Source organism: Aedes albopictus, unplaced genomic scaffold (genome assembly GCF_035046485.1).
Source record: "Aedes albopictus strain Foshan unplaced genomic scaffold, AalbF5 HiC_scaffold_26, whole genome shotgun sequence".
In the NCBI taxonomy this organism is placed as follows: domain Eukaryota; kingdom Metazoa; phylum Arthropoda; class Insecta; order Diptera; family Culicidae; genus Aedes; species Aedes albopictus.
In genome coordinates, this window is record NW_026917046.1 from 58,951 (window position 1) to 70,971 (window position 12,021).

At 41.4% G+C, this 12,021-nt stretch overlaps 1 protein-coding gene across 2 annotated transcripts in view; it reads right to left on the reverse strand.

Moving 5' to 3' along the window:
- LOC115264097 (elongation of very long chain fatty acids protein AAEL008004) overlaps positions 1–12,021 on the reverse strand; it is a 75,521-nt gene that overhangs the window by 13,270 nt on the left and 50,230 nt on the right. For both annotated transcript variants that reach the window (XM_062843503.1, XM_062843505.1), the window contains exons 6-8: positions 5,749–5,854; positions 3,492–3,628; positions 3,256–3,408 (exon numbers count right to left, since the gene is read on the reverse strand). In XM_062843503.1, coding sequence (XP_062699487.1) covers positions 3,256–3,408; positions 3,492–3,628; positions 5,749–5,854 — 396 coding nt within the window. The remainder of the gene's footprint in view (positions 1–3,255; positions 3,409–3,491; positions 3,629–5,748; positions 5,855–12,021) is intronic.

The window sequence follows — 12,021 nt, forward strand, 5'->3', positions numbered from 1 at the left end:
AAATGAGGCTCATAGTTTTCCACTAATTTGTCATTCCATACAAAGTCCTGAAAAGCATGAAATCTAAAGATCAAAAGGGTCTCTCCACCCCTTTGCATTTGGGTCCCTCAAATGTATTCCTTAAAGTACCCTAGAACAAGCTTCAACAAGCGCTTTCCCCTACTCTAAGAGCTTTTATGCTTTTTTTATTTCTCCATATAAAAGCACAATTCAATCTAGTATACCAAGTTTCAATTTCACGGCTTTACACTTGAAATTTCAAGTTTTTTGGTGCATTCCTTCCAACGTGGAGACAGGTAAACATATCAAACAGGTTGCTTCGATTGGAAATAACTACCGAAAAAGAAAATGATGACCGTTGCATAATGGTTCCAATGCAAAGTAGAACACCAACCAAACAGCTGTCACCAGTTGAACCTATAGCTACGGCCGCGCAGTTTGGTTTAATGGTTCGAAAAACACGTGTAGTAGGTAAAAACTCGATTGCAAAGAAATAATAATATGTGTGAAAAAGCTGGTTAAATGCCAAAACAACAAATCCAGTTCAGCAGCTACCGCTACTATAGTTGCTGCAATATAAAATGCAAAACATCGTTTACGTCTGAAAAATATGAACAATAATACGTTTCTGATTTGTACAAGCAACTTTGTGGGAATTATTCAAAAACTATAAGAAACAAAGTCGGAATTTCCCATTTTTGTCAAAATTTGACGTAACTAAAGTCGTAACGGGAGCCGCCGTAACTTGCATTTTACTTTTGACAATAACCACATCTGAACCAACCCAACGTGACTGAAATGGAGAGTGGCGTCATATTCCATTCATTGATTCTAAAACGAAATACAAAATTTCGCTTTTATAGAAAAATACGAAATTATATAAAATGGTAAACAGCTCTAGTTTGACATATGCGGTCGACCTCGAAGTGACGGAGTTCAACAAACTTCACATGTGATTCGTCGGACTGAAAAATGGTCCTATCTGACGTACACTGACTGTACAAAAATTTATCAAACTATGGGTTAAAAGCTACACGGAGAAACTGAAAAACTCAACATTAGGTACATTTAAACTCAATTTTGAGTTCTTTTTCATCTCCCTTTTCATGCGCTCTTTCTGTTGTTGTCAGAGAGTGAAGAGAGAAACAGCCCAACTTTTGCAGTTCCGTGCGTCAAGCCAACACTGAGTTTCTAGCACAGTACTCAAATTTGAGTCAATACAACCTAGTCAAAATTTCGGTTGGGTGGAAAAAACTTAAAATTAGGTATTTTTTTCACATGGAAGCAAGCGGGAACAACCCAACAAAAACATCGATTCCATCAACTCAAAATTGGCTTGACGCACGCAACCCCGAAGTTGGGTGGAAAGAACTCACTTTTGGGTAGTTTCGTATCTCCGTGTAGGGGTGTGACACCAGATAAATATATTATCAACTACAACCAACAAAACTATCTAAAAATAAGTAAATATGTACTCTTCAGCCATGTTTTGTGAATCAAACCAGAAATCTAGATAGAACTTTCGGATACTGTTTTTGTCATATCCACCAGATAGAAGAGCAGTCACTGTGTTGCTGCATGTTGACATAAACACGAACAGTTGAAAAAGAAAATAAGCCATATTTTTGTTATGCCGCTGTGATCGGGTGTCAGCGGTCCCGTTCAAGCGACAACTCGTATTGTATTTTGTTTTGTTACTGACGTTGGCGGTCAAAAAACTGTCTTGGACGTAGGGTCAAAAGTAAATAAATATCTACCAATGCAATGCAATGGTTGGCAGGGCGAAAAGTTTCAAGTCCAAACCAGCCGAATGATGTGGTGACGTTGTGCCGTTACTATACGGTGAGTTGTCTATGTCCGAGCATATGTATGTCCATTAGAGTGGGTCAACGTTGTATGGAGAAACTTTAAATTTGATCGTATCAACCCGGAACAAAGCCTTTTCAATCTATATTAGCGTCCGAAACAACTGTGCAAAATTTGGGAGCGAATGGTTGCGTCCCCGTATTCCGCATTGCGATTGAAATTTGTATGGGAGTTAGTATGGGAAAACGTACTTTTTTGCATTTTACTCATAAGTTGAATTATTTTGTCCAATACCATGTAACTAATGATGTTGAAGTATAGCCTAGGATTTGCCGAAAAACTTTGCCGAAGGCCGCAGAGTAATCCGACGCTTGTGGAAAAAGTTATTTGCCTTGTAAGTTAGACCAAAAATTGAGATTTTATTATTTATGTTATTCCTTTACATGTTAACTGTTAAGCACCACCGGGCAATCTGTACGTTATAACTTTTTTCACAAGTGTCGGATCATTTTGCGGTCTTCGGTAAAGGTTTTCGGCTTATCCTAGGCTATAATTTACCGTCATTAATTAGATTGTTTTAGACGAAAAATTTCAATTTATGAGAAAAAAGCAAAAAAGTACGTTTTCCTATACTAAATTCCATACAAATTTCAATCGCAATGCGGAATACGGGGAAGCAACCAATCGCTCCCAAATTTTGCACAGTTACTTTGGACGCTTAAATGAATCGAAAAAGTTTTGTTCCGAAAAATCGACTTTGTTGACCCAGTCTAATTGTCCATATCATCATCAACGGGTGATAATGAGTTGACAAAATATCTTGCGAAGATTGGGCAGCAGCCCAGTTTAGTTCGGTTTAGTCAGTCAGTCAGTAACTTAAGGCATGTTTTCGGAGTTTGAAGGTGACGAAATCAGACTGAAGAATATTCGGCACACATTCACATATAATTCACTGAGCATCGGTCTACAAGATTGATGATGATTACAAGAGACGTCCCTCGTCTGTCCCGTCAATTTCGAGAAAACGAGTTCACTGCATAAAAAGCGTTTCCAATCTCCAATAAAAAATTTTCACCGTCAATTTGTGAAGACTTTTAAGTAAACTTAATAACAACAGGGTTCTAAAGCCTTATCTAGATATTTTACAACAAAACACGGTCCAAGAGTACATAGTGACCAATTTTATGTTTAATAATTTGGTTAAAAGTATATTTTTTAAATATTTTTATTAAATTTATTTTTTGATCTAGTGTCACTCCCCTTTAAGGTGAAACTGGACGCATTTTCTTACTTTTTTTATTTATCATTTTTCTCCGTCATTTCTCACTAAGAACAGCAATTGCTGCACCACTATCAAGTAAACCTCCCTAAGAGGAAGACATAACGGTTCTACGATTCTCTATCACATAACAATGAAAACGAAAAACAAAAACAAAAAAAGACACCCACCTTGTTCGCTTTGTACGTGCTCTGGTAGAACTCGTTGAACAGGAAGAAGAACATGACGGCGTGCATTCCGATCCACCAGACGAAGGCTTTCGGGTAGTTGCAGTCGATGAACAGCAGCTGGAAGGCGTGCACCATGATGGCGACAAACTGGATCTGTAAATGAACGCGATGCGACGACATCGATTACGGTTATAAGTAAATTGATTAGAAATTCTCTTTCCGGATGATGAACTTACCATCTGCAGACTGGTGAGGTACTTCTTCCACCAGAGGTACTTCTGGAACTGGGGTCCTAGGGCCGTGAACAGGTAGTACGTGTACATCACGATGTGTACGAAGGTGTTGAGCAGTCCGAAGAAGGTGCTGTGGCCACCTGGCGAGGGAAAACGGAGGGATGGAAAACAACGGATGTTAATGCAAGTGGTTAAAGTGAAATTATGGAAATGTATATTTGGCTCCGTTCTGGCTGATTGTGCTTGAGCCTGTCCAAAACACATTTTTTTAACAGAACAACTTGGATAGATAGGAAAATACTTAAAACTTAATATTTTGTTCCTGTGCCTTGGTTTCTACGATGCGATGCTTGATATCAGCAACCTGTTTAAACGAGACTACTCTTATGGGCTAAATTGGTGAGATCGTTCTATTTTAAATTATTGTTTAAAGCATTATTGGATATTCTTTGAGATTAAATTTTATCCGACTCTCGAATGTTATTCTATTATTCTTAGCATTATAAATACTTCGAAACTTTGATTCCATTTGATTGCTTCAAGGTTTCTGGAAAGAGGCTTCCAAGCTTCTGGAGAGAAGCTTCCAAGCTTCTGAAGAAAACCTTCCAAGCTTCTGGAGAGAAGCTTCCAAGCTTCTGGAGAGAAGCTTCCAAGCTTCTGGAGAGAAGCTTCCAAGCTTCTGGAGAGAAGCTTCCAAGCTTCTGGAGAGAAGCTTCCAAGCTTCTGGAGAGAAGCTCCCAAGCTTCTCTGGAGAGAAGCTTCCAAGCTTCTCTGGAGAGAAGCTTCCAAGCTTCTGGAGAGAAGCTTCCAAGCTTCTGGAGAGAAGCTTCCAAGCTTCTGGAGAAAACCTTCCAAGCTTCTGGAGAGAAGCTTCCAAGCTTCTGGAGAGAAGCTTCCAAGCTTCTGGAGAGAAGCTTCCAAGCTTCTGGAGAGAAGCTTCCAAGCTTCTGGAGAGAAGCTTCCAAGCTTCTGGAGAAAACCTTCCAAGCTTCTGGAGAGAAGCTTCCAAGCTTCTGGAGAGAAGCTTCCAAGCTTCTGGAGAGAAGCTTCCAAGCTTCTGGAGAGAACCTTCCAAGCTTCTGGAGAGAAGCTTCCAAGCTACTGGAGAGAAGCTTCCAAGCTTCTGGAGAGAAGCTTCCAAGCTTCTGGAGAAAACCTTCCAAGCTTCTGGAGAGAAGCTTCCAAGCTTCTGGAGAGAAGCTTCCAAGCTTCTGGAGAGAAGCTTCCGAGCTTCTGGAGGAAAACTTCCAAGCTTCCAAGCTTCTGGAGAGAAGCTTCCAAGCTACTGGAGAGAAGCTTCCAAGCTACTGGAGAGAAGCTTCCAAGCTTCTGGAGAGAAGCTTCCAAGCTTCCGGAGAGAAGCTTCCAAGCTTCTGGAGAGAAGCTTCCAAGCTTCTGGAGAGAAGCTTCCAAGCTTCTGGAGAGAAGCTTCCAAGCTTCTGGAGAGAAGCTTCCAAGCTTCTGGAGAGAAGCTTCCAAGCTTCTGGAGAGAAGCTTCCAAGCTTCTGGAGAGAAGCTTCCAAGCTTCTGGAGAGAAGCTTTCAAGCTTCTGGAGAGAAGCTTCCAAGCTACTGGAGAGAAGCTTCCAAGCTACTGGAGAGAAGCTTCCAAGCTTCTGGAGAGAAGCTTCCAAGCTTCCGGAGAGAAGCTTCCAAGCTTCTGGAGAGAAGCTTCCAAGCTTCTGGAGAGAAGCTTCCAAGCTTCTGGAGAGAAGCTTCCAAGCTTCTGGAGAGAAGCTTCCAAGCTTCTGGAGAGAAGCTTCCAAGCTTCTGGAGAGAAGCTTCCAAGCTTCTGGAGAGAAGCTTCCAAGCTTCTGGAGAGAAGCTTCCAAGCTTCTGGAGAGAAGCTTCCAAACTTCTGGAGAGTTCCTAAGGGAATTCCTCGAAATACCATAAAGGAATTACTCCTCCTAAATCGCAGATGAGAATTCACCAAAATCCCTGAAAAAATCCCAAATGCTCCCAGGGTTTCTCAATTTTTTTTTGAGAAGGATTCTTCAAATCCACAGAAGGAAATTACTCAAATAAATCAGTATCAGGTTAAATACAGTTTCATTTCCGTCTGACACTCAAACGACACATTTTCTTTGTTTTGATCGTTTTTGTTGAAAATAAGACTCTGACTTCGCTATTAATTTTAAATGAAAGATAAGTGAAAACTCAAAATAAAAAAAAAACCTGAACGACCAGATCTGGCAACACTGGAAATCGTGATTATCACTCAATCTAATACAATGCAATCCTGTCAGGGAGACACTTACCTGGGGTGAACTTGACGCCGAACCACACGGACATGGGCATGCATCCGTGGTGGATAACGTGCAGCGTCGACACTTGACTAGTTTTTTTGCGCATCACGAAGAAGAACTGCAAAAGAGAAACAAAAACAACGATCGATTAGCATCTTATGTTTTTAGCAAATTGCATTCACAGAGCGCATTTTGCGACTGCTTTTATTGCGTATTACAACCGAATGCGATAAATCTGCCTGGACTGACTGGGATCAGCCAATTAGCCGAACCGGATTGGTTCGACCTTATTTGTTTACGATCGCGAAGCAATCCTCGATCTTCACCAACCTCGGTTGCCAAGCCCTGAAAACGGCATCACTGGCCAGTTGTCAACATTGGTGTGACCAACCGACCGGCGATAAATCGCGATTTTTTGTGAAGTCGACGGAGAATTAAGAGTCACATGTTGTCATCCTGAGACGACGGTTGGTGATGAAGAAGCGCAAAGATGATGAAGCTGATGATCACCAACCGTTTCGCAGTCTGATGCTAATTGCCAGCACATAAAAATATTACATTTCCCAGCGCTTGCACCAGCACTGCTGCTGCAACTCAAGCGAAAGATGGATGATTTTTCAATCGGATTGAATCCCCTGTCTCCGTCTCCGTCTGTCTGTCATCAGCACTGGCGTTGCGTTGATGAAGTGCAAATTGCTAAAATGGTTTTGCGAGCAAAACAAATAGCCGCACTCGATCACGTAGTGACCGAGACTTGAGAGGAACTTTTTTCATTTAGTATTAATTAGTCGAATTAAATTCGCATTTGAAAATTCTTGATGGAAAGTGGCAACACTGCAAACTGTCAAATTACGGGTGACACTGAAACAAATTAACGGTTCCTTTTGAACAGAAAACTAGATGATTCCAAGGACGGCTCAGAATGAGCCAGAATTGGGTACTGCAGACTCACCTGAAGAAGTGATCCCGTGACAACAAATGTCAAGTACAGCTGTCAATAATCTCGACAAAGAGCCACTTGAAAGTGGTGGTGGTAGTGATCAGGCCATTTCCAAAAATTTGCGTCGTTCAATCCAAGTTAAAACCTCAACACATCTCAAGAGGAAAACAAAACACGTCAAACCACCCATAATAATGATGATTTGGAATATCTTCTCGGAGTCGCGGGACACGGAGCTGCAAAATTTGGAGGTCACAGCCCAAAAGTTCATTAATCCAGCTTGGAGAGTCAACATTTGCTTGCTCTTATGATCGCCATCGACGGATAATTGCTGTTCAATTGTGTTTTGTTTGCTGTATGTTTGGCACGCTGGGTACTTGCCCACAACTTGCCGCCAATTATTGCCACTATTGGAAACGGTTGTCAGCAGGGTACCGGACCGTGAGCGGTGCTTGAGGTCTGAATTGAAGAAACATTCCAACCTATGACGTAAATTCAACGATCGTACTTCAAGTACAACGATGGCGTGGATTGGGCTTTTCCCTCATTCTATTTAGAATAACATTCGAGCGTCCCTAGAAACGAGTTGAAGATTTTGGTAGGAAACGATTCCGTGATTCATTTCGCAGCTGTCAATCGATCATTCAGCACAGAGTATTCACTGAATAGTTGACTAACCGGTCCCCAGTCGCATTGTCATTTAATTCATTATTCGAACTAAAACTATAAATAATGATTGATTCCGATCCGACTGTGTGTTGTGTTGAGCGATTTTGTGCACCCCTGATAGCAAGCAGGGTTGGGCTAATTGATGGTTGGTTGAATGGTTGATGCGTTCTGAGAATGGAGGGATGGAACAACGCAACGGGGACCGCACCTTTCAGAAGAAGCTAAAAGAAGAAGGGGCGTTATGGGGTTATGGGCTCTTTTCAGTTGTTGTTATTGTTTTTCGAAATGCCATGACTCGGTGGATTGATGGATGTCTATAATCAACACCGTCAATCGATGACCACCACGGCGATGTTGGGACTGGTTGGATCAGGGGGTACTGTTGATTGCAGGACAATTCGATAATTGAATTAGAACTAACGAACTCTTTAGATAGAAACCTGGGGAATCATATGAATCATTCCCTTGGATGGAGATACTCGAATTCCCAGGAGGTAATAACTCGAATTCCCAGGAGGGAATTGCTCGGATTCCCAGATTCCAGGAATTCTCAGGGGGGAATTTGTTGAATTTCCAGAAGGGAATTCTTCGAATTTCCAGGAGAGAATTCCTCCAATTTCCAAGGAGGAAACTCCTCGAACTCCCAGCAGGGAATTCGTTTCATTTCCATAAAGTTATTTCTCGAGTTCCCAGGAGGGAATCCCTCGAATTTCTAACGAGGGAATTCCTCGGATTCCCATGGAAATACCTAGAATTCCCAGGAAAGGATCCCTCGAATTCCCAGGAAGGAATTACTCGAATTCCCAAGAGGGAATTCCTAGAATTCTCAGGAAGGAATTCCTCGAATTCCCAGGAGGAAATTCCTCGAATTCCCAGGAGGGAATTCCTCGAATTCCAAGGAAGGAATTCCTCGAATTTCCAGGGGTAAATTCCTTCAATTTCCAAGGAGGAAACTCCTCGAACCCCCAGCAGGAAATTCATTACATTTCCAGGAAGGTATTTCTCGAGTTCCCAAGAGAGAATTCCTCGGATTCCCAGGGGATTTCCTCAAGTTCCCAGGAAGTAATTCCTCGAATTTCCAGGAAGTAATTCAAGGAGGGAATTCCTCGAATTCCCAAGAGGTAATTCCTCGAATTCCCAGGAGGGAATTCTTCGAATTCCCAGGAGGGAGTTCCTGGAATTCCCAGGAGGGAATTCCTGGAATTCCCAGGAGGGGATTCTTTAAATTCTCAGGAGGGAATTCCTCGTATTCCCAGGAGGGAATGCCTCGAATTCCCAAGAGGGAATGCCTCGAATTCCCAGGAGGGAAATCCATGAATTCTCAGGAGGAAATTCCTAGAATTCCCAGGAGGGAATACATTTCATTTCCAGAAAGGAATTTCTCAAGTTCCCAGGAAGGAATTTTTCAAATTCCCAGGAGGGAATTCCTCGAATTTCCAGGAAGGAATTCCTCGAATTCCCAGGAGGGAATTCCTCGAATTCCCAGGAGGGAATTCCTCGAATTCCCAGGGGAGAATTCCTCGAATTTCCAGGAGAGAATTCCTCGAATATTCAGGGGAGAATTCCTCGAATTTCCAGGAGAGAATTCCTCGAATTTTCAGGAGAGAATTCCTCGAATTTCCAGGAGAGAATTCCTCGAATTTCCAGGAGAGAATTCCTCGAATTTCCAGGAGAGAATTCCTCGAGTTTCCAGGAGAGAATTCCTCGAATTCCCAGGACGGAGTTCCTCGAATTCCCAGGACGGAATTCCTCGAATTCCCAGGACGGAATTCCTCGAATTCCTCGAATTCCCAGGAGAGAATTCCTAGAATTCCCAGGAGGGAATTCCTAGAATTCCCAGGAGGGAATTCCTAGAATTCCCAGGAGGGAATTCCTAGAATTCCCAGGAGGGAATTCCTAGAATTCCCAGGAGGGAATTCCTAGAATTCCCAGGAGGGAATTCCTCGAGTTCCCAGGAGGGAATTCCTTGAATTCCTAGGAGGGAATTTCTCGAGTTCCCTGGAGGCGATTCCTCGAGTTCTCTGGAGGGAATTCCTCGAATTCCCAGGAGGGAATTTTTCGAATTCCCAGGAGGGAATTCCTCGAATTCCCATGAGGGGATTTTTCGAATTCTAAGGAGAGAATTCCTCGAACTCCCAGGAGGGAATTCCTCTAATTCTCAGGAGGGAATTCCTCGAATTGTTAGGAAGGGATTGCTTAAATGCCCAGAAGGGAACTTCTTGAGTTGAATCTTCGAATTTCCGGAAAGAATTTCTGCATACTCCCGAGAGGAAATTCCTCGAATTCCCATGAGGAAATTCAGCGGAAGAATTCGGTGATTCTCTGGACAGAATTACTCGAATGCCCTGGCAAATGAAATTCGAGGAGGAAATTCTTCGAAGTCCCAGGAAGGAATTCCTCGAATACCCAGAAAGGAATTCCTAAAATTCTCAGGAAGGAAATCCTCGAATTCACGAGAGAAAATTACTCGAATGCACAGGAGTGAATTCCTCAAATTCTCAAGAGGGAAACCCTCAACTGCCAAGGAGGAAGTTGCTCAAATCCGAGGAGGGAATTTTCCACATTCCCAGAAGGGAATTTTCGAAGAGCATTCTCAAAATTCCCGGAGAAAATTCTTCGAATTTTCAGAAAATAGTTCATTGAGAGGTATTTCCCTGGAAGAAATTTTCAATTCCAGCAATGGATTCCCTTGAAACATTACACGAAGGAAATTTTTCAAAATACCCAGTTGGAATTCCACAATTTTATGAAAGAAATCCTCCAATTCACAAGAAATAATTTCCGAAATTTTCCCGGAAAGAATTCACCGAATTCCCATGAAAATATTCGCCGAGTTTCCAGGAAGACGTTATCCGATGTTTTTTAATTCTTTGAATTTTCCGACAACGTTTTTTCAGGAATATATGCATTCAATCCAAGCCCACCAAATTATGTAAATTCTCAGGAAGAAGTTTTTCAAATTCTCTAGAAGAAATACTTCGAATTCTAAGAAAAACTTCCCGAAATTCCAAGGAAAATGATTTTAGGAATGTGCAAGAATGAATCTTTAGAGTAATCAGAATACAAATATCACTAACTGTTAGAACGGAATTCCCAAAATTCCCAGAAAGAAACGTTCTGAATTTAAAGAAAGGAGTTTCCCTAAATTTTGGCAGGAAATTCTCCAAAATCCTCGAGAGGAATTCACCGAACTTTGAGAGGGGAGAGCATTTCCCGAATTCTTAAAAAGCGATCCCTCGAATTCCTGGAAGAAGTATCTCCGAATTTTTAGAAATGCAGTCCCCGAATTCCCAGTTAAGAATACCCCAAATGCACAGGAAAGAATTGCCCGATTTTCTGCAGAAAGATTTCTCTGATTTTCTAAGAGTTATTACAAAATTGCCAGTAGGGTTTTTGTAATTCCGAGGAATAAATTTCGGAAATCACCTAGTAGAAATTTTGAAATTTTCAGAAATACATTCCCCAAATTCCCAACAAAGAATTTCCAAAAATTTTCAAGAAAAGTATACTGAAATTCACTTAAAAAATTCCTGGATTCTTATAGAGAGATTATCTAAAAATTTTCGCGGGAAGAAATCCTAAAATGGCAATGAGTGAACTTTCGAAAAGGAAATTATTGATTTTTAATGAATGAATTGCCTCAAACTTCCATTCCGAGGTACTTCATGCAGAACTTCATGCATGGTTTCCAGGAAATAATGCCCCAAATTTCCAGGATGGAATTCCCTGAATTTGCAGAATACAATTCGAATTTTCCGATTTCTCAGAAAAGGATTTTCTGAATTCTTAATTTTTCAAATTCCCGAGAGACGATCTTGTGAAAGGAATTTGTCGAATTCCCAAAAAAGGTAAGCAGAAACTATATTTTTGGATTCTCAGCTAGGGATTGCCAGATACCTCAGGGGATTTTCGAAATTTCCAGAGACGAACCAGCCAAGGCCTGAAAGTCTCTTAAATTAGCATTAGCATTAGCATTAAGCGAGTCGCACAAATTCGTAGGTGGTACAGTCCTAGACCGCTGTTATGAGGGTTGCCTCCTTCCCGTTCGAACCAAAGCACAAAGATTTGGGACTAATCTTTGACTCTTAGACAAGACTGACGCAATCCTCCAATGGTCGAGCATTGTCCTGGCCACGTCCTTGCGACTGCTGAGGAATGGGAAAGGATGGTTAGTTTTAGACACCTATGAAAAATGTAGACAACTCTACGATCTCTCAGGCCTAGGTGTCACGGGAATTTGGGTGTTGTTAGTGGAAGGGTAAACTCCAAAGGATACGCTTGGTTAACGTTCAGGCACACCATTGTTAAACTGCTTCGAATCAGTTGTCTGCCCAATTCATCCTTGTTTCCTCGTCTTCTTGTTGGCATTTGGTTGAATTACTAGATTCTTCAGTTGATAATCTGAAATATAAAATAATATTAACATCGTACGTCAAATAAGCTACATATTAGTGATACGCTCGCCAAAGTTACATATTTTTAAAATATTATTTATATCGTACGATACATTTACCTGAATCCTGCTGAAATAAAATGTTAATTAGCAGTACATTGAAACACAAATACTACAAAACACAAGGAAAAGAGCAGCAAACTTTGATCTTGGAATATTTAAAAATACGGTAAATATCAAGATCAAAATTTGATTTGGTAGATCTTACACCGCAACGCACCAT